This window comes from Meriones unguiculatus, chromosome 21 (genome assembly GCF_030254825.1).
Source record: "Meriones unguiculatus strain TT.TT164.6M chromosome 21, Bangor_MerUng_6.1, whole genome shotgun sequence".
NCBI classification, from domain to species: Eukaryota; Metazoa; Chordata; class Mammalia; order Rodentia; family Muridae; genus Meriones; species Meriones unguiculatus.
In genome coordinates, this window is record NC_083368.1 from 25,007,540 (window position 1) to 25,031,268 (window position 23,729).

Sequence of the window (23,729 nt, forward strand, 5' to 3'; positions counted from 1 at the left end):
TTTCAAGCTTTGGTTCATTCTTTATCAAAGCAAACTCTATTACAAAAAATGGTTAGCTGGAATAATTGTGTAGAAGTTTACCATTATGACAAGAAAAGGTGCATCAAGTAAGAAAAATTAACAATATCCAGTGTGCAAATAGGATTCAGAAAGAACCAGAGCTCTTTGGCTTTTCTAATTGGGTATTTAGAGAGTAGGGTCACTTGGGACCAGTATAGCTAATTAATGGAACATAGGCAGATCATTAAATGGCTTTCACAGTTTCAGCTCAATTAGTATAATCTTGAACAAAATGTAGGATCCCCTTCATTTTCAACATGCACAATCTTCATATTTTCTACTCTGGCAGAGTGAACAGTACAAGGGCAGATGGCAAGAGGAAGTGTCAAAGTAAAAGATGGGAGCTCTTTGCATTGATTGGTATTACAATTTATAACTGTGAATGCTAAATAGCAACTATGTAGTACTTTTGCTGCAACAATGAAGAACTGACTTAACTGTGCACTGTTGATGGAATATGACAATTAGCTCGGAGAGTTCAGAAGTGGATGCTTAGGGCATTATTCTTTGTTCTCAGGTGGCACAACTAAAATCATTAACAAAAATTTTATAATTAAACTTTCAAATGTTTCTTCATCTTCTTAATTAAAATCTCATATATGCTATAGTTACTATTTTTTCTGTGACAAAGAGGATAAAATATATTGATCTTAATCAGTGATTAAAACATTAGGTGTGCAAGTAAAGTCACTTAGGTTCATAGCAGCTGAACCCAGGAGGAGGATCAAGGGTGGTTTCTGGGTTGTGTCCCTGCAGAATACTGGAAAGCATCAAGGACACTCTGGCTTTTTATGATTAACATCTTGGGCTTCGGATCTAGCCCTTGGAGAAACACATTTCAGTTTGAGTTATTTCAAAAACATGATATTAAGTGACCATTCCTAAAAAATTGTTTTCTCAGTTTTGCACAGAATTGAAATCACAAAAGATTGCCAAGTTAATATTCTTATGTGAAAGAGGCAATGGGTAAGAACTTCAGTGTGTGTGAGTGTGTATGTGAGAGAGATTAAATTTCAGTCAGGTGCAGTTAAGAGAGGCAATGAAATAAGGACAAACTGTATTGAGAATTCAATGCTTGATCCAAAGTTTACATAAAAATACCTCCATCTTTTATACTCTACCAGAAAGACATACACAGTGTAATTTCATTATTTGATATCCTGTTACTGTTCATCGTATGTACTAAACTTATCCTTTCAATAGAGCACCTTGTCTTTTGGCTTGGCTGTATTACCAAGAAAGGCAGCATTAAGGATTTCAGCAAAAGGCTTCACACAGCTAGCCACACTCTCACTGACATGGAATCCCACTTCACTTCTTAAATGTAATTATTAACATCTAAGGGAATAAATATTGCTGAAAAAAAAGCAAAATTTAACTTCAAGTTTCCTTTTCTGTGAAACCAGTCACAGACTGTCTCATTGAGTGCCTACATTCCATGTTTTAACTTTTTGTAAGCTACTGTTATATTCTGATGCCAAATGACATGTTAAAACCAAGTTAAAATAGCATCCTCAGATGGAGGGATGAGGATATATCAGAGAAGATAAATTTCAAGATATATTCAAAACAGGAGTTGAGTTACTAAAGGTTACTTATAATAAAAATCACATATGTTATTCAATAAATATAAATGAGTCAGTCTGGAGTCAGACTCAAGTAATTTTTGTAGCACAGGAAACATTACTCTCATTCCTAAAGTGAACACTGACTAAAAAACATCTGCCTAACTCATGGATGAATCTCAAGGTCTATTTAAATGAGACTCTGCACTAATCTTTCTGACTAAACAGTAATGGTCTATTCACAATAGAATTTACATTAGTCATAGTTTTAAAAACTCATATAATATCACTTATATGATTCACTTATAAAGTGAAGTGATGAAAACTCCCATCACTTCTGTTGAGAAGGGCTCCAACAGAATTTCCACACCCACTTGTGTGACATGTGCAATTCACTGAATAAAAATTGTGGTACATTTACACAATGGAATACTACTCAGCTATTCAAAACAAGAACTTCTTGAAATTTGCAGTGGATGGAACTAGAAAAAAAAAATCCTGAGTGAGGTAACCCAAATCTGAAAAGATAAACACGGCATGTACTCACAAGTGGATATTAGCTATAATGTACAGGATAACCTTACTATAATCCAAAGACCCAAAAAAGCTAAGTTACAAGGAGGGCCCAAGAGAGACTGCTTGAATGTCACTCAGAAGGGGAAATAAAATATGCATTGGAGGTGGATGGAGGGAGGGAACTGGATAGTAGAGGAGGTGGGGAGGGAAGCAAGGATAGGGTTTAGGAATAGGAACAGCAGGGAGAAAGAGCCTGGTGAGAGGCCTGGCAGGGGTAGGATAGGCATCTGTAGGGTTTGTCAGAAACCTGGGATAGGGAAGGTCCCAGGAAGTCTACGGGGTCACCTTAGCTGAGACTCCTAGCAGTGGGGGATTTGGAGCCTGAAATGTCCACTTCCTGTAGCCAGGCCTGGACTTCCAGTAGAGAGATAAGGACTCAACCAAAGACTAGCCTTACTTGAGAGCCATCCTATAGGAGAGAACTAGTTCCTGACACTATTAATGTTAAATGCTGTAGACAGGAGCCTAGCATAACCCCTCCGAGAGGCTTTACCGCTCAGCTGATGGAAACAGATGCAGAGACCCACAGCCAAACATTAGACAGAGATCAGGTGTCATATGTAAGAACTGGGGAAAGGATTGTGGGAGCTGAAGGGATTAAAGACTTACATGAAGACCTACAGTCTATTAACTGGGCCCATGGGGGGATCCCAGAGAATGAACCACCAACCAACGAGCATTCACAGACTGGCCCTAGGCCCATTGCACACATATAGCTAATGTGCAGCTTGTATTCATATGAATCCCGGAACAACTGGAGCAGGTGGCCTCTGATCCTGTGCCTCCCTTTGGATCCAGTTCCCCTAACCCAGCTGCCTTGGCTGGCCTCAGTGGGAGAGGATGTGCCGAGGTCTGCAGCGACAGTGCGCCAGGGTGGATTGGTGCCCATGGGGGACCTCTCCCTTCTTTGAGGAGAAGGAGAGGAGAGAATGGGGGACAGGGATGTGTGACAGGGCATGGTCTGGGGTTGGGGGAAGACTGGAAGGACAGGACAGGAGGAGCTTGCAATCAGGATGTAAATAAATTAATTTAAAAAAGAGAAAAATTAATTTTTTCAGAGAAAATGTATTAAAGATAATTCTACTTTGTATTCAGCATATGAATGTTAGCTTTATGTAATAATATATACAAATCTATTATAAATAAATTAAGGTTTATGTGTTGTACTTTACCTAAAACATACATATGATATGAACTAGAACTGAAATACAACCTTAGGAACCGAAGAGAATTTGATTATTTATTTTATTTTAAATCTTAAAAACAAAAATTAAAATGACTTTGAAAGTGTATTTAATCTATAAAATCAAAATCTTCCTTCTTAATATCTGTATATACTAAGATTCAGTTAATTTCAGCATAAACTGAAGTAAATAAAGGTAGTTAATGAGTAAATAAGTAAAGTAGATTTCTGGGTGTTGGTCTGATGCTTGTGTTTTTATGAGAATTACTGGCCCTCAAGATCTAGTAACTGCCTAGATACACCTATCCTTGTTGTGTAAACCTGCCTAAGACATTATACCTGATTGGTTGATTAAAAGGCCTAATACCTGAGCAAGCCAGAATGGAGTAGCTGTGGCTAAGATTCCCTAGCTTTTAGCTAGGTTCAGGAGAATCACAGGAAGATAGACAGACCGGCTGGAAAAGAGGAAGAAAAAGAATGCCAGGATGAGTTAAGCATGAAGAAGGAACCACATGGGCCCAAAGTAAGGACTCCAATGAGGGTGTAGAAAGGCCCAGATGAAGAATAAAAGCAAATATTTGTAAGATTATGGATGGACAGTAGCCCAGATAAGAATGGTGAAGGCTGATGGCATTGGATGGGGCTAGGTGGGAGATGGTGAGGTTATTTAGATAGTGTAGGTAGAATTATTTGCTTAGCCCAAGGTGTTTTAAGGCATTTATAAAATCGAACAGGTGTCGGTGTTTTATTAATTGTGATAGCAATTTAAATAATACTGCTGTAATAAATATAGGGCAAATAATAACATAACACCATTTTATTTTCAACAACAGTTGAGAGACCAAAGAATTGAAAATTGTTTTTTGGAGTATTAGTCTGGAGTTTGGAGCATGGGCCAGAGTAAAGGCCAGCCAGGTGGTGGCATGTCCAGCCACCTGGGGAAAGGAACTAGCTTTATTGCATTGTTTTCCTGCCTGCTAGAGATACAGTTGCTAAAAAACTGGCCCAGATGGCCAGGCCAGAACCATTTATGGTCTTAGTGCCTAAAGTAAACTAATCATTTCAAAAGTCAATTTCCCTTACCCAATCATGTAATGCCAAGGCATGTAACTCCCTGCTTGCAGGTTTTTCCCTTTAAAAACCTTTCACCTAGACCGCGGGGCCACATTTCTTTAATGCTTCCATAGGAAGTCTTGCAACTCAGGCTCAAGCTTCTAATAAAAAGATCCTCATGTGTTTTGTAGCAGAGTGGATTCCTAGTGGTTTTTTTTTTTTGGGGGGGGGTCTCATGAACTGGGCATAACATAGTAAATAAATAAACCAATTTAGCTGACATCACCTGATATGACTTAGCCATTAAGAAATAAGATTTATAAGACTTATGGGCAACTAAATTTATTTGTGTGTTTTATGGACTGCAGCTTTGAACAACTAAATTTGTTAATATCAGGATCATATTCCCCAAAGAGATTTAAATCTTTTAGTAGGCTTAATGTTCTCCCCTGAGGAAAGCTACCTAGGATGAGTAGAGAAATGTCACTGCTTCTTTCTATGACTCAGAGACAAAAGAACAAAGTGGTTTGAATGAAGTTGACTAGGGTCTCTGCAATAATTCAAAAACTGCAATTGGTACTTTAAGAACTGAGACAGTCTTTTGTTAGACTTGAAAATTGTTTTGTGGCTTATAAATTCAACCTCAGCACATTTTGTTGGTATTTATATAAAAATGCCATGCACATTATTGGCTGGAGATGGAGATGGAAAGAGGAAAGGAAGTAGAGAAAGAGAAAGAGAGAGACACACACACACATAGTGGGGGGAGGGGCGCCCCAACAGAGAGGGGAAGAGCAAGAGAGTAAGAGAGTGACAAAGTGGCAGGTTGTTCCTTTTATGGAGCAATTGAACCAAGCCTGCCAGATTGAACTACCTGGCTGGAAACACATGGTTACATCAAAGGTTGACAGGCAACCCAGAAGCAGGCTCCCTAAATACTTTTCTAATCACTAAAAGTGAACAATTATTTACTGCTGATTACTCATTATACAGTCTTTCCTGTAACTCATCTAAGAGATAAATATTTCTTGCAGATGAAAATTAAGATTAATTTTCCCATAAACCTCAGCATTTATTAATTAACATGCCAAAAAGGACATATTTCATGTTATTAGTAAAACATGGTAACTGTATATAAATGTATAAATATGATTATATGGCTTTCTTCATAAACTTGATGTGTTTATTGAAATCTGCTCTTTCATGGGATCTAGTATATTTGTTTACAACTTCTAAGCCTGATTATTAGGAACATCATCTTGCTACCCTGAGAAAATAACAACTAACAGCAGAAATACTTTTGATGTGATGGATAGAAAAGCATGGATACTGATTTTTGATAGACATAAAATCATATGATTAATATTTTACCACTGTTAAAATTATTTTTGGATTTAATATTTATTGTTCTGTTCCAGTCCTTTTTAATAATGTTAGATATATATAAATTGAAAAAATTTTAAGACTATTTTTTATGTTTATAAAGATAAGTCATCACAGCAAAAACTCCTTTGTTTAAAAAAAGTTATTCAACTTTTGGATAAAAGATAAAATGATGTTAAGAGAAATTATACTAATTGTCTGGTTCCTCAACAAAGCCCTTTTCAAGGTCAGGCATTTAGGAAGAAAAAAAAGCCCCCATTCCCTCTGGGGCTTGAAGAAAGTTCCTGCTTTCTTAAAAAGGAAGTCAAGGTCCTTATCTCTGGCAAGAGAAACTCCTAGTTTTGCCATTAACATATGACTGTGGTACCTATTAACTTGTCAAGGTCAATGCTAGCCTCTAGGCTCCCTCAATCTCTGCAAACAATCCCCACCCCAGCTCACAATCCCACTTTCTCCTGATCCATTTAACCCTGAAAATCTCTCCCCTTGAGCTTTCTCCTTGCTTTCCTAGAGACAGCCTTGGCAGTTTGAAACAATCTTTTTTTTTTCTTTCCTTTTTCACCTGAAGAGTATTTTGGTTTCCTTACTGCACCTATTTTTATTCACTGTCAAAAGATAAAAGTGTTACTTGGATTTGAAAACAAGTGAAATGTTTTCCAAGAGCATATCTGTATTAATTACCCACTAACCAGTCTGCCAGAATTGCCTTAATGTCTCCCTCTCTTCACACAGTTTGGTCCTCCCTATGGTTCTTTGCTAAATGATCTTATGTAGGAGAGGCTTTGATGAGTCACACTATTCCATAGTATTTATTTATTTATTTATTTATTTATTTATTTATTTATTTATTTTGCCTGTCTATCTCCCAGATTGGAAGCAATAGGGCAGTTTCCATATCATAAGGGTCTAAAGAGGCAGGCTGATTAAATGAATGTATGTGAAACATAATTTTTTATTTTTCACACAACTGAAGATATTGGGAACTCTTTATGCCTTTAAATTTGTAATTTTCTGTTCTTACCCATGATTTCTTCTGAGAGACATACAGGATTCATCAGAACTTAATGAAGGAATAAAGTGCTTAGTGCCCAGAATTCAAAAATCACATACTAAATATCTGACATGGAAAGACTTACAGAAATCATCTCCTTAATGTTTAATCTGGTAGCAAATCTTCTTCCTCTTGTATGTTTTAAAGAAAGAAAGAAAAAAAAAAACATACGTACAACTCACTGTTTATTCCAAGATTATAAGATGTAGATTTATGAGAGCGCATTCCCTTTTTTTATTTTATTAATTACACTATATTCACTTTGTATTGAGAGACCAAAAAGATTAAAAATTATCAGCTATTAATTAAGGCCTGAACTATGTGGGTGGAGAAATCTAGTAATGCCCTGAGGGGAAGGACCGCCTTACTGCATTCTTTCCCCACCCATTAAACAAAACAGTTGCTAGGAAACTGGCCCATCCCCCTAGGGAGGGATACCAGGTCAATATGGTCTGGGGACCTTCCTATAGCCAATCAATTCAAAATGTAGCATTTTGACCAATAGATGCTTGTCAGGCAGGAATTGCCCCTGCCTTGGACATGCTGGGAGGGACCAGAATCTATAACCTGGGTGCAGCGTGCTCGCTCCCACCGTTTAGGCGGTGGGGGTGTGTGGGCCCAAGCTGCAGCTTGTAATTTACAATAAAAAGAACCTCATGTATTTACAGTGGAGTCTAGTTATTCCTGGTCTTTTGGGGTTCGTGAACTGGGCAGAACAGTTATTCCCCATAATCCCCTCCCTCCTCCCCTCCCAGTACCGCCTTCCCTCCCCCTTCTTCACACATGCCCCTCCCTCCCCAAGTCCACTGATAGGGGAGATCCTCCTCTCCTTCCTTCTGATCTTAGTCTATCAGGTCTCATCAGGACTGGCTGCAGTGCCTTCTCCTGTGGCCTGGTAAGGCTGTTCCCCCCTCAGGGGGAAGTAATCAAAGAGCAGGCCAATCAGATTATGTCAGAGGCAGTCCCTCTTCCCATTACTATGGAAGCCACTTGGACACTAAACTACCATGGGCTACATCTGTGCAGGGGTTCTAGGTTATCTCCATGCCTGGTACTTGGTTGGAGTATGAGTCTCTGGGAAGACCCCTGTGTTCAAATTTTCTGGTTCTGTTGCTCTCCTTGTGGGGTTCCTGTCCTCTCCAGATCTTACTATTTCCCACCTCTTATGTAAGATTCCATGCACTCTGCCAACAGTTGGCCATAAGTCTCAGCAGAGAGCACATTCTCTTAACCTATCTGTGCTTAACATGGCAAAGGAAGCCTGGATTTCCTTTTTTTTTTTTTTCTTTTAATTTCATTTAAAAGTTAGTCTGCTTCTAATTTTGACAACTTATAGTAGACACTTCAGTCAGTTTTATTTTGTCATTATCAAATTATCACAGGAAACAAAATATTTTATTAAATCATGCTGCCCAATAAATACCGAGAAAAAAAAACATTTCGCTAAAACATCAAGAAACAAGAAAACTGTCCTCAAGGTCTTTGCAATTTTTGTTATATAATCACAATCTGTCTTACTGTACTAATATGTCAAACATTTTTCATAAAGGAAATCTCACTTCACTCAAAGATATTTACCTAATGGCTTACATTCTTCTGAGTTCACAAAAATAGAACACTGTAGTCAGCTTATGAGAACTAGATACATTATGAAAGAACATAAAATAGGGAAGGAGAGAAGTAATACTTGAATTTGAACAAGCACTGGATGACAACACATTAAGAACATATAGAGAAGCATAGAGTATTAAAAGTGCATACCCCCCAGAAAGCACTAAGTATGGTCTTACATGAAGAAATAAAATGACTTAAGAGATGCAGTATACTATGATAAACAAGAGGTTTTTGGAGGATGAAACTTGAAGTTCTGGGTTTTCGCAAATAAGCTATTAAATGTTGACTACAGTAGCAAATATAATAGTGGGTTTAGAAGATTCAAATCTCAGGAAAGGAGGAAACGGCAGAATGGGGCATCCTTAGCTTGAAGACTTTAGAGGTAAAAGACACTACTTCTTCAGTGTAAAGGTGAGGGTGGAGTGGCATGTCACCTCTCTTTCAGGTGGGAGACACAAAAAAAGTCAACCAACCCTAGTGCATGGGGATATGACATGTCAGTGCAGCATGTCAAAGGGAATGTTTCCTGACATGGGCAATTTATGAATCTGGAGGCAAAGAAAAGAATTTAGGAATATGAAAATGAGGATTCCAATATTTAATAACACTGCTTCTCTAGTCAGTGTTGCCAATGCCTATACAGGAAGAGTATGGTGATGATCCTATCCTTCGAGACTCACTCTGAAGTCATGATTCATTTAATTTTCTCTAATTCCAAAATGTTTCTTGAGGATCCTCATGTGTTAGAGCAATATACCACAGACCAGCTGGATCACACTACTTTCCTGAAGATTTTCTGCAGGGCAGTGACTCATTCTATGCTTTACAAGGGGCCAATAAATGGTGGGACTAGATTGGAATCCAGCTTAAATTCAAGCTTCTAGGTCTTTGACTATCATGCTATACTATCTTAGAAATTGTATACAAGGCTTTAAACTATTCAGTTGAACAGTAAAGAATCATAGGAGGACAACGAAGGCTATAAAAGATAAGCTTTTGTGAGATGAACAAGTAGTCAAATATATATGTATATACTGCATTCCAAACAATGTGACTTAACTAACTTAACTAAGAAGTTTTTCTTCATCTGTTTTGCTCCTGTTTTTAAACATGCATGGTTTTACTACACATGGTGTGATAACTAAAGAAAAACCGTTTCCTATAATGGCAAAACATTTCAGAAACATAGCTCTACCTCAGCATTTCCCAATGAGTGTCTTCCAGAAAAATTAATTCTAAATAAAATTTTAAAATGTGATACACTTGGTTAAATATCTTTGTTGTAAGACTACAGATAGCAGTAAGTAACTTATGTGTATACAATTCATGTCCCTTAATGGAAACACTTTCAAACTCCATTAATCTAGAAACATGTATTTTCACATCTCATTAGACTATATATCAATAAATACATTTTGATAAAGATAAAAAGTGGTTATAATCTACTCATCAAGCACACTATTTGACTGTATTTGGGAATTTTAATAAATACTAGTAAGTATGTATAAATTGCATTTCATAACTACGAGAACAGTGTGCTTTAAGTGGCTTTGTGTCTGATAAGTGAATAAAATTTTGAAATAGAGAATTTCACTCAAAAAACATCTAAAACATGATCATTTGCTTGTTTTGCATAGTTCAGTTAGCACAGCCCTCTTCAGTGTTGTAAGTCCATTATATGGGACTCATGATATTATGTAATATTTACATAATCATTTTTGCATGAATGCATTTTTATGTAGGGTGTTATTTTTCTTGTACTCTGGTATTGTTTTATGTAGATGTTTTAAACAATAAAAATGTCAGGAAATCAACATTTGGAGACCAGTGTCATAAACACTGAGAAAACAGCCAAAATTATGAGCAGGAATTCTTGCTGTTTACCCAGTGAAAAGTCATTTTGTTGACAGAGTTCTTTCCATGCAGTGTGGTTCAGATAGAGCACTCCTATTTTAGCAAACACAAAAGAAAACTGCTAAAGTATCACTCTGAGGAGGTAAAGGAAATATGGATGAAGTATGCTGAAAACATCATTCCACCCCTAGACTTATGAAACTAGGTAGAAAGCATGAAAGTTATTTGAAAAGTACTGAAAGTGAATATAAATATAATTTCAGGATTTAAAAAGAAAACTTGTGTGTTTGTTTTATCCTATTCTTGGTTGTTTAATCGTTATTAATATTTATTATTGTTGTTATAATTTTAGATGTCTGTTAGTATTCTAATTAGAGAAAGAAAGGGTGTGGATTTGGATGGGTAGGGACGTGAGGAGGAGCTGAGGGGAGCTGTGGGAGTTGAAACCATAATCAGAGTATATTGGAAGGGAAAATACATTTTCAATTAAAAAAAAAGGTAACCTTTATTGTCATCATTGGTCTATGACTTCCATCAACTACTTAATTATTAATATTAGTATTTTTTTTTAAAAAAAACCTGGAAAGGCTTTAAATAAAAATTGCTTCTTTCTGTGACTCCCTAGATTGGTTAAATAAAAAGACATGACTTCCCACAGTTTATTGTGATTCTTTCATATGACATATAATATACAACAGAGTAACAAAACTTTTCAAGAGTCGCATGACACCCTAGGAAGAGCTCTGAGGCTGTATTTATTCCCATGGGCAATCAATTTCACGTGTGGGTCACCTCTTGCTTCCTTCTGCTTGCTTTGTTGTTCCTATCAGTACAGCTTCCTTCTCAATGTTGAGAAAACAGGTATGATTCAACATTCTACATGTTAATGCAGACTCCTGGATATGCCATTCCCCCAGTAAGCTCCCTAGTTCACTATGAATAATTTTTCAGTATTTAGATTCCTCACTACTTCCTAGGATACTTTTTATTACCTAAATGTAAAATATGCATAAGTTCATACAGACACATAAATATATATGTGTACCTCTACACATACACATGTATGTAAGCATTCCAACATTAATACATATTAAAGCAAAGTACTATATTTCAAATACTTATGTGGATATCTACTACTGTCTTTCTTCAACTATAATAAAATACAAAACTATCACTTACATTACATTATAAGCACTACAGACTACCATATTTAGAGAATACATCTCTCATATGTAATGAGGCAAGAGACTATACAGTGAATTTTTCAGAATGTATTTTCTGTCTGAGTAGTGCTTGTTTGGATGTAAGACCATGAGCCTCACAACTTTTGATACTTAATTTTGTTTGTTTTCATAGAGGAAGGCTTTTTAACGAAGATAAAATAATGAAAAAAAGGAAATTTTTAGTACTGAATCAAGCCATTATCCACCAGCCACAAGCATATCAGTTATTTATGAACCTAATTTCTCACTACTAATATAGGAACTTAAGGAGTTAGTTAAGACTCAAACCCAAGAATAAGAGGGTTTATCCAAACTCACTCTCAGCTCCAAGCTAAACAACTGAACTCAATCAAAAAACAATGTACTTTCATTTTTATCTGTCTTCTATACTACAGCTTAATATTTCACTTTATTTGAAAAGGAATTTGTAAATAAATGTACACAGAAGTTCATAATAATGTCCTATATATGGTAGTATATGTAAGCAATGCAAGACCCTGACTTTTCATTACCTTGGCAATTTCTCGGGCTTATGTTTGCAGCAGGCATCCATAAAGGCAGAAATCTGTCTCTATGGTACAAAGAGTAAGCTACCTTTCTCCTTGCAGTAAAAGTATCAATTTCAAAAACAGAGTGTTCCTCACAGTTTACCCAGACCCACTATATTGATACCATGATCTTAGCCCCACATTGCACCAGTGGGATATAAAACATTCATCATTTTCACTGGTATGAATATCAGATTTCTTCCAATTTAAACAAATATACTTTATACTCTCACACTCAGTTAATGTAAAAGTAGAGCCATCGTTTTATCATCTTCTCAAATGCTTTCACCTCTCAATGCTCATTCCTTTCCTAAAAAGAGAAACCACACAATGTACTGGATAATTTTATTTCAAATTGACCCAAGCTAGTCATTAGAGATGAAGGAACCTAAACTGGAGAAAAAAAAAAAAAAAGCCTTTGTAAGATCCTCTTACAGGCAAGCCTTTAGGGCATTTTCTTAACTAGTGATTGATATGAGAGGGTCAAGGCCATTGTGGGTAGTGGTACCCCTGGACTAATGGTGCTATGTTCTAGGAAAGCAGGCTGAGCAAAGCAGCAGAGACAAGCCAGTAAGGAGAACCCATCCATGACTACTGCATCAGTTCTACCTCCAGGTTCCTGTCCTGCTTGATTTCCTGCCCTGACTTTCTTTAATGATGAATTCTGAAATAGAAATTTAAGCCAAATAAACGTTTTCATTACAAACTTGCTTTTTATCATGGTGTTTATCATGGCAATGGAAATCCTGACTAAGACACTGGTTGCTGTTTCCCCAGTGAAAAGCCATGTTGTTGACAGAGTTCTTTCCAGGCAGTGTGGTTCATATAGAGCACTCCTATTTTAGCAGACACAAAAGAAAACTGCTAAGGTATCACTCTGAGGTGGTAAAGGAAATATGGAGTGGCTTCTATCTTTCTGAGCCCCCACAGCCACTCCATCCTTAGAAACACAACCATGCAACATAGGCACATTGTTCCATGGAAACCAATATTTACTTGCTCCCTATATTTACACATTTGTAGGAGTTAAAATCCTAGTAATTACCAATTGATGTAAGAGCAAGCAAGAGAACATAGGACAGGTGCTATTTGTTCTCTAGTTCCATGGGTTATTTAAACAAGTAAAGACAATATTGACTTAGCTCCTAAAGTAAATCTTTGTTGTTTGATAACTGCATGTCTTTCTTTCTCATTTTAATTCCCAAAATAAGGCTTAAACGATAACATGAAGTAGGGGGGAAAGTAGGTAGCACAAAGTCTCTTCTAATCAAATGCCTATTCCATGAGAGTATTGAAGAAAGGAAAGGGGGCATGGTTGATATCAGTTGTCATTTCACACAATGTCTACACAACATTTTCATTGGACTACAGTTTAACTCACCTTACATTTAAAGTATTGAATAAAAACAATCTAATAAGAAAATAAATACTAGCCAAAACATACAATTTTATAACATATTTAGATTTGCAGATGGCTAAATACTGTTTTAAATTATATCAAAGTTCAGAATCTATATGAGAAAGAGTTCTCTGTGAGCCATATTTTTGCACTCTCTTTCACAAGAGCTCATTATTTTATTTGTTTATTTTATAGGATAAAAGGGAAATCTCTTTTAACAAATTCTCAAATAAAAAATATTCTGGATTAAATAAAAAGAAATCTCACACATGAGTGGTAGACATGCTGTCTGCTTTCATATCTCCCAAGATAGCTTAATACTCCACTATCCTCATTCTTGATGTTCTATAAACAAGTTCTCCTTAGGAAACATTCCAAATATAAAAACTTATGTTCAAAAATCCTGCTTGTTTATAATAAAATAATAACCTAAATCCCTAATAAGAGATAATGTATATAATGAAATGTAAATCTACAGTATTGAGTCATGCTTATTCACTTACATATCAATAAAGGTGTTTAATGACAAAGTGTTACATGTTCACTGAAGTACAGAACTACCATACTGATTATAATATGAGCTACTTTTAAATGCATTGGAAATGAGGGTTATTGGGATAAATGATTTCTTAAAAATAGTTTGGGCAAAACATCTCAATTTTAAATCCATATTTGACTATTTTAAATAAATGTAATTCAATAAAAAAATCAAATTTATCCTGAAATTGAATATGTTTAACATTTATAACCACATTATAAGCATTGTTACTATAAAACTCATATAAGGAATCTCTCTGTGACAAAAGTCAGAATGTCCACCAGATTGCAGAGCACATCATGTGATTCGTCTGGAACTGATTATGAGTGGAGCCCTTTATTTATAACTGATCTGGAAAAATTTAGCTTTTAATTTCTTGTTCATGCTTGTACCCATAAACATGTTTTAAACAATTTTAAAAAGTGTTACATATGCTTTTACAGGATTTTTAAATTTTATTTATATATTTATTTTTGGTGTTTGTTTATTTTTTTATCTTAATCACAGGTCATTCACTTGTATCCCAGCCGTAGCACCCTCCCTCTTTCCTTCCCAATCCCACCCTCCCTCCCTCATCTTCTCCCTGCCCCTTTCCAAGTCCACTGATAGGGGTGCTCCTCCTCCCCTTCCATCTGACCCTAGTTTATCAGGTATCTTCAGGACTGGCTGCAATGTCCTTATCTGAGGCCTAGCAAGGCTGCTCCTCCCTCAGGGGAGGGGGAGGGGGAGCTCAATGAGCCAGTCATTGAGTTCATGTCAGAAATAATCCTTGTCCCTTAAAGATGGAGCTGGTTTCCGCCTTCCACCTTCCCGATGGTGAGTGCTCTCTGTCATGAACAATTCCACATTTGGCTAAGGCTGAGGATCTGGCTTGCTTCCATGTATGTGATGTATGTGGACCTATCTGCATTGCCCACGTGGCACGCTGGGGTTGGCTACCCAGAGGCTATTTAAGCTGTGGGCTGGCTTTCCCCAGGGTCAGATGATTGTTCAAGGTTCCTGAATAAACTGCATTGAAAAGAAAAAAAAAAAAAGAAAAAAAAAAAAGAAATAATCCTTGTCCCCCTTACTAGGGTACCCACTTGGGTACTGAGCTACCATGGGCTACATCCAAGTCCGGGTTTTAAGTTATATCCATGCATGGTCCTTGGCTGGAGAAACAGTCTCATGAAAGACCCCTGTGCCCTGATATATTTGGTTCCTGTCCCCTCTAGGTCATAATAATTCTCCCTTCTTTCATATGATTCCCTGCACTCTGCCGAAGATCTGGTTATGAATCTCAGCATCTGCGTTGATACACTGCTAAGTAGAGTCTTGCAGATGCCCTCTGTGGTAGGCTCCTGTCCTGTTACTTGTTTTCTCCTACTTCCACTGTCAATCCCCTTTGTCTTTCTAGGTGAGGATTGATCACCTTACCCCTGGTCCTCTTTCTTGTTTATCTTCTTTAGGTGTACAGAAGTTTCACTCTTTGCAGATGATATGATAATATACCTGAGTGACCCCAAAAATTCAACCAGAGAACTCCTTCAGCTGATAAACACCTTCAGCAAAGTGGCTGGATACAAAATTAACTCAAAAAAATCAAAACCCTCCTGTATACCCAAGACAAAAGGGCCAAAAAAGACACCAAGGAAACAACATTCTTCACAATAGCCACTAATAACATAAAGTACCTTGGGGTGACTCTAACCAAGCAGGTGGAAGGCCTCTTTGAAAAAAACTTCAAGTCTCTGAAGAAAGAAATCAAAGAAGCTTTTACATTATTAAGTAATGTTCGTTAAAGTAAAAGAAAGACACTATGCAGTTGAAGCTAATGTGGTCCATCTCTACTAGGCCAGCTGTCAGTGATGCAGAATGCAGAAGCTACCACAGCTAAAGAAGAAAGAAAAGGATCTGTCTCAACACTGGGTCTTAATCAGCTAGAAAGGCTCATTTGTTGCCTAGTGACAAATATATGCTAGCTAGTTCTATACCATTTAGGCCATGCAAAATCATCTTGCTAAGAAAGTAAAATTATGACTCTAGGACTTCATTCAGCATGAAAAACTATATATTCATGTTGTCTTGTTTACATGGTGAAAAGTTACTTCAGAAAAGAGTGGCAAAAACAATACAAAATAAATAGCCACAGTAGGTCATTCTGGCATCTTTTGTGTTTGAACTAAATGGCAATTTCTGAAATTCAGTAGAGAAAGCCATTGACAACCTAGGGTGTTACTCTTGGCAACCTTCCAGATTCATTAATTAAAGTTCTTTCAGAAAGGTATGATGCCACTTTTAAAATTTCTTCTAAGAAAAGCCACAGCTTGCATGGACAAAACTTAGGCCTGAAAGAATGGTGTCTTGTTACTAGGGGTTAATTGATTATTGCACCATTTACATAAACTGGCCACTACACAGTTAAACGGTAAATCGGGTTAGATACTAGGTGCATCCCAGGGCCCACCGGAAGCCTTTGGCACTCCTCAAGTTCAGTGAAAGATAATGTGCAAGGTGAACAGGAAGTGACCTTCAAAACGGCTATTGGGTAAGAGGTTGGGGAGGTGTAGCTTCTGACACATGACAGACCTCAGTGGACCCCTTTTCATTACCAGAGGAACAAAAGCAAAAAGAGGCGTGTCAGGAAGGCAGTATTGTACCTCTCAGGAAAGCATCTGCCTCAGAGACTAGCATAAGAGAAATGGGGTCTTACAGCAAAGTTAAATATGCTAGAAAATAAATGGGAGTCACAGACTTTATATTAAGTCCAGGACAGCCAAGGCTACACAGAGAAACCTTGTCTCAAAAGGTCTCAAAACAAAACAAACAATCAAAAGCATAAATATAAATATTCTGAAAATATCCTTTTTGAACACATAGAATAGTAACACAAACAGTGAAGAAACATGATGCCTAAATAAATATTAGAGGTACATGTTTTCCCAATGAAAATGCAAGAAAAATATTTAATATAAACAGTAGGATCGTGATGTAAATTAAGCTTAAAATATTTTTAATTATTTGGACACATAAATCTGTCTGTTAGTATACATACTCATATGTATATAAGGTCATGTATGTGCAGGGTATATATGTATGTAAATGCATACACATTAGCAAACACATTCTTTCACCATCTTTTTACGCTAACCCATCTGCCATTTCTCTGAGTTTTTAAAGGCTGTAATAATATGAACTACTTGAACATAAAATAAGTCAACAAACTTTCATTCACTTCTTTAATACTAAACTGCCCAATAGACTTTACCAACAGTAGAGGTAAGTCTGCCAACTGAGTGAGATCTTTACCATGGTCAAGGTCAAGAACACTAGTTACATTTTCTTTCCCCTAAACACGGTCTTCTAAACTCAAGAAATTACTGCAGAGCACAGTAAAAGTGACAGACGTTCTGTATCCTACTGGATCATATTGCAAATATATCTGGGCACAGGGGTCTTTTCTGAGACTGAATCTCCAGCCAAGGACCATAATAGATATAACCTTGAACCCCTGCTCAGACGTAGCCCATGGCAGCTCAGCATCTAAGTAAGTTTCTCTAGTAAGGGGAACAGGGACTATTTCTGACATGAACTCAATGGCTGGCTTTTTGACCTCCAATCGCCCCAGAGGGAGGAGCAACCTTGTTAGGAAGAGGACATTGCAGCCAGTCCTGAAGATACACAATAAACTAGGGTCAGATGGACGGGAAGGAGGACCTTCCCTATTAGTGGACTTGGAGACGGGCAGGGATAAGGGAGAGAAGGTGGGATTGGAAGGAAATGACAGAGGGGGCTACAGTTGGGATACAAAGTAAATAACCTGTAATTAACATAAAAAATAAAAATTATAAAAAAAAGAAAAATGGGACCTTAAACTACCTAAACATTTTAGACAACTTACACTTTCAAATTATTCAAAACTTAGAGTCCCACGCATGTTGGTTAATTCTCTAATTTATTCAAGTAAGCTCCTTTCCAAATGATGACCTTCAAGGTAGGATTAACAACCACACAGACTATCAAAGATTTCCAGGGAAGATTTAGTGACTTTGTACTCAAGGGACTCTCATTTTATTTTATTTTTTTCTTTCTTTCTTTATTTTTTATTAGTTACATTTTATTAACTCTGTATCCCAGCTGTATCCCACTCCCTCATCTCCTCCCTGCCCCTTTCCAAGACCACTGATTGGGGAGGACTTCCTCCCCTTTCATCTGACCCTGTTTTATCAGGTGTCTTCAGGACTGGCTGCAAAGTCCTCCTCTGTGGCCTAGCAGGACTGCTCCTCCCTTGGAGGGGAGGGAGAACAAAGAGCCTGCCACTGAGTTCCTGTCAGAAATAGTCCCTGTTCCCCTTACTATGGGAAACCAATTGTTTACTGAGCTACCACGGGCTTCATCCGAGCAGAGGTTCTAGGTTATATCCATACATGGTCCTTGGTGGAGTATCAGTCTCAGAAAAGACCCCTGTGCCCAGATATATTTTGTCCTTGTGGAGCTCCTGTCCTTTCCATGTCATACAAACTCTCCCTTCTTTCATATGGTTCCCTACACTCTGCTGAAGGTTTGGTTATAAGGACTCTCATTTTATTGAAAACTGACAAAGTTTTAATAATCATGATGGGTCAATTGTTGTATATGCACATTAGCATACAAACAAATCTATACACACACATATATATGTAGCATTGTGTCTATATCATAGACTATAATCCTTCTCTTGAACTATAAACAAGTTTATGTTAAGAAAATATAGAAATCATAGCTTTGTTTTCAGTAGTGTTTATTTTATAGCTATTTCAAATAAACTCATTGTGTTGACACTATAAGGCTCTTCATTAAAGGGTACTTTTTTTGTTTTTGTTTTTAACAGCTTAAATAAATGCAGCTGTACTGGTTAAGCAAAATTTTACCCTTATGGTGAATGCACAAAAACCAACCGCCCTTCTAAAACTATGAAGAAATTAAATTTTGTTTTGTGTTTTATATTTATGCTGAAGGTAATTTGTAGCAATAAGAATAGTTAACACCCATGAAATGGTAAGATGTATTCACCTTTCAAAATGAATGTTAGTAAATATGATTCATCACAGCTGAAAACAAAACAAAACAAAACAAAAAAACCCTACATAATCCTGCAGTGAAAGTACTATCACAGGGTGCTAGCAATGGCGTGGCAACCCTCTGTGTTTGTAAAGTGAATGAGAAAAACTTTCTATGCTCGTTCTTTAAAAAAATAGTCTTTCCAGGTCCATCCCTTTACCCAGGATATGGAAAGGGTTGGAGCCAGGATACCTGGACCTGGGGATGGTGGGATGAGGGAATGGGGGAAGGGAAGAGAAAGACAAAGTGAGGAAATTCTGTTTATATTAAAATGTATTTTTTAAATTAGAGCACAAATATTTAAAAAAAACCTTAAGATTTCTCTGACATAAGTTTCACCCACGCTTCTTCGGCTCATAAGAACAGACAGTGAACTGAAAAACTACCTAAGTAGTGTAATTTGTGTAAAAGCTTAGGGCAGTTATTTTAAGTTTCAAAATCTTATTTACCTAAGAGACCAGTGAACATTTAACTCTTGACTGCCCTATATCCAAGCATTCTAATAGCCTTACTTAATACTAATGCTTATCCATCTATTCTTATACAACTCTATTATTAGGTGTAGAGTCACCAACTGCATTGTGGTTATTACATTGTGGAGAAAGTATTTTTGCATCTCTTTACGGTGTCTCTTTATTCGTCAGACACATATTTGTCTTCTACAGCTCCCAGAAATGCACTCTACTATATCATCAGACAACATCACCAACAGACGTATAGAAAATCTAAATACATCATATGTGAACCACTAATTTTATCTGGCAATATTCTTAACTTACACAACTTTTTTAACCATTAATATTCATATTGTATATGAATCTAATCAACTAAAGTTCTTTTTGAAAATGTGTCAAAGACTACGGCATGGTAGCACATACCCCAAATCTCAGAACCTGGGATGCTCAGACAAGAGAATCATGAGTTCCCTTGCCAGCCTGGGCCACACAGCAAGACCGTGAATCACAAGTAAAGTAATATGATTTTAAACAATAAACTATATATACGACAGAAGAATTATAGGAATGAGAACTATGTATTACAACTTTTATGTAGACTTTCTATATGAAAACTAAAGAACCTTCCAAGCTTGGATCTTTAATTTATGAAAGACTAGAGCCTCTGAAACTTTAATTTTCTAGCATAGTCCATCTCTTACTTTCAGTATAATAACCCACAAATGCATAAAAAAAAACACAAGAACTCACAATAATGTATGGATGAAATAATTATAACCTCTTCTGATCTACCAATGCTCATTTCTTTTCCTCAGTACAAACACATTTTATTGCTCAGAAATTTGAGGATATCAAATACTCAGGATAAAGTGATACAAATTCTCATCCATATGTAATGTAGGTATCGCTTACCTCAGTCAAGTGGGGTGTTGGGTTAAATCCACAGAGATTGCACACTTGATTCTTGCACTCTGTGCAGGTGTTGAAGTTAGGAGGATCCTGAGAACCTATGTTGAGTTCAGTTTTGCAGAGAGGACAGGTTGGTTTGGGTTTGGTGGTCTTGTCTGGCTTGTGGGTGAGGACAGGCTTTTCAGGCTCAGAAGGTAGTTTGGAGACCTTCCCAGGTGGTGGCTTCATATCTTTCTCTGTTCTCTTTACTGTTGGAGCTTGCTCGGGTTTGGATTCCAATTTTTCGGCTGCTGGGGCTTTTGCGTCCTTCTTCACAGGTGTTACTTTGGCAGGTGCTGGTGGGAGCTGACCTGTGGACTTGGGTGGCCCCTGAGCAGCAGGAGTCTGAGATGCAGTAGGGCCTTGCTTTGCTGGGGCACCTGGCCCAGTCTGTGGATGAGCTCCTGGCTGGCCTGCTGTGGAAATTAAATTTGACGCTTGGCTAAAGATGGATGCTCCAAACCCAAATAGTTTGCCGGTCACAGTTTCTTGAGGAGTCGTGGGTTGTGATTTGGGGGCATCGGTGATACTACCCAAATTCAAACTGAACCGTCTTGACTGCTCCTGAGGCTTTGGGGGCTGCTGGGATGAGGGTGCAGCTTGGCCAGTGGTAGATCGTGGACCAGAGGGTGTTGGTGATTCTTTTGGCACTGGCTTCGCATCTGGTTTAGGACTCATCTTGGGTTGTGCTTTCTTAGGCTCTTCCTTCTTCTGGATTGGATCAATGTGTTTGGGATCCTTGCTCTCAGAACTGGGCCTGGGATGTGAAATAATTTTTGAATCTGATGCAGGCCTGGGAATGGCTTTAGAATCAAATGGGGTGAGTTTTTCTCCTGTTGGTGGGAAACTCTGTGAGGGTTTGGCAGAGTCTGTTTTCAAAGGAGGGGCTGTTTTCTCCTGAGCCTGTGACTGCACTTGAGAGCTCAGACTTTCAGGCTTTGCTATTGCTGCTGACGCAGACTGGGTGTCTGCTTGTGGCTCTGCTATCTTGGGCTGCTTTGGTTTAACATCTGCAGCAGGAACCTTGGCTTGTTCAGGTAGAGGTGCAGAAGGCTCCTTGGGAGGGGCTGGCTCAGATAAGGCCTCTGCCTTACCCACCGGAGGCTGTGGGGCTGTCGTGGGGGCAGGTCCATGAAGAGTTGGCTGTTTCTGCAGTGGTGGTGGCTTTTTCGGTGCCTTTGGGCTGTCCTGTTTAGGCGGAGGCTCCTTCTTTGGGGAAGCTGGCTGCAATGGTCCAGATGGTTTGCTGGCTGTGGCTGTAGGTGCAGGTGCAGCCTTTGGACTCGGCTGCGGTGAGGATGGGATTGCAGCTAGTTCACCTCCTAGAGCTCTCTGCATCTGACAGTTTAAACAGAGCCACTCTTTGATCTGGAAATAACATATAACCATCATTACTAAGGTAACACTGTAACCCCCCCCCCCACATACACACAAACTGTTTTAAAAGCATGTTGCCATTTATAACTCTCTTTGTTCCAAGAATCAATTATAGTCATTACTTTAACCAAAAGATTGAAACATGCAAAATTTAACTTTATGGAAGATAATGAACCTCATAGACTAAAGCATACAGTATTATTTAAGAAAAATAAACAGGAAAAACAACATGATTCTATTCTACCTCTATATTGTCATTCCTCATTGATGATTTACTAAGGTGGATTAGTTCCGGAAATAGAAGGTAATATATAATAAAAACATGATTTTTAACTAATTAGATTCCACTAATATGCTACGCTTTGTGTTGCTATATGTTTTTTCTGATGTTGGCTCATCACCAGATTTTAGTTATACATCCCAGGGCAGGGTTGTCAAATTATGAAAACATTGCTGATTTCATAAATTAGAGAAGTATCATTTCCACTTCCACGTCAACGTAGTCACACATCTGAGAATAAAATTTAAGCAAGCTAAGTTAGAAAGAGACTATTTACTAAGGCTAACTCTAGTTATCTTAAATAGCATGATTTAACCAAGTAAACTTTGTTTCCTTGTAAATTTTGTCAAGATGTTTGGAAGGTAAGTGTTTTAGAGAGCAGATAATGCTATGAATATGCTTCTGCTATAGAAGAAGAAAGGGGGAGAGAGTGAACAAGAGGAAGGTACATGGGTGAAATACAAACACACACACATATATACAATCATACCTGTATTTCACATTTCATTGATTGTGAACAAGTGTGAATATTATTAATATAATAATTCATAAGATAATTTAAAAGCATACCTATTAACCATTTTATATGATTCCAAAAAAAAATGTTTACCAGACAATATTTTAAATATTAGGTGTCTGAAAAAAGAACCAAAATTCCACACCCATAGGTGGCTGTAACTACAATGAGGTAAAAAGTCAGAAAAAGGCATATTAGGGCATAAGTTAATGTTAATAGTTTAGGCATAGAGAAGAAGCATTTGAGAACAGTATGATGATGATTCCTTCTCTTCTGCTAGTTTCTGCTTTGTGCTGGTGCCTGTAGAAAATTCTGAGCAGATGGACTTGAACTCAGCAGTAAAACTGTAAGTTCTTCTACAGTGTGACCATTAGGGCTTCTGCCCATCAATGGTCCTCAAGTACATCTTTGGCCAACTTTGAAATTATCATACTACCATAACATATATCATGTCTGATGTACATAAACTCAGAGAAATGGTCAAAATTAAGTGACGTTGTATTTTTTAAGTGTTACACCTACTTAAATACAGAAAGGAGTTAGGGAAAGAGAGATAGGACACATGTATGGCTGTCTATTCAGAGAATTCTCTTAGCACACCCTTTCCGTGAACACATGTCACTGTCTTATCTTTTATCTCTTTAATGCATTGCTTTACTTTTATACACAATACATGAGATATTTCATCCTTCTGTATTCTGCTTCACTGCTAGAGTAAGAGTTGAAGTCATTGCTTACAGTTATGATAACTCACACAACTTTTTATCCTTTTAAAAAAAGAGCCTGTTTTTAATTTAATTCTACTGGCCATATCTCATGAATACCTAAATGATTCTTATGCCAGCACTTCATAATCTACACACACACACACAGAGTGCATGTGTGTCTTAATACTGAGCAAATGAATAAGCTCACAGCCAGCTTCAATATTCACATAATTAACCAAGAAAATTGTAAGCTAACTTTGACATTTGTGCCAGTTACATTCTCTACAAAGTGCACAGAGATAAAAGGGCATACGGTAGA

At 37.4% G+C, this 23,729-nt stretch overlaps 1 protein-coding gene across 6 annotated transcripts in view; it reads right to left on the bottom strand.

The window, feature by feature from the left end:
* The window catches only part of Pclo (piccolo presynaptic cytomatrix protein), a 321,060-nt gene that overhangs the window by 276,017 nt on the left and 21,314 nt on the right, over nucleotides 1-23,729 (bottom strand). For all 6 annotated transcript variants that reach the window (XM_060373892.1, XM_060373895.1, XM_060373894.1 and 3 more), the window contains exon 3: nucleotides 20,494-21,897. In XM_060373892.1, coding sequence (XP_060229875.1) covers nucleotides 20,494-21,897 — 1,404 coding nt within the window. The remainder of the gene's footprint in view (nucleotides 1-20,493; nucleotides 21,898-23,729) is intronic.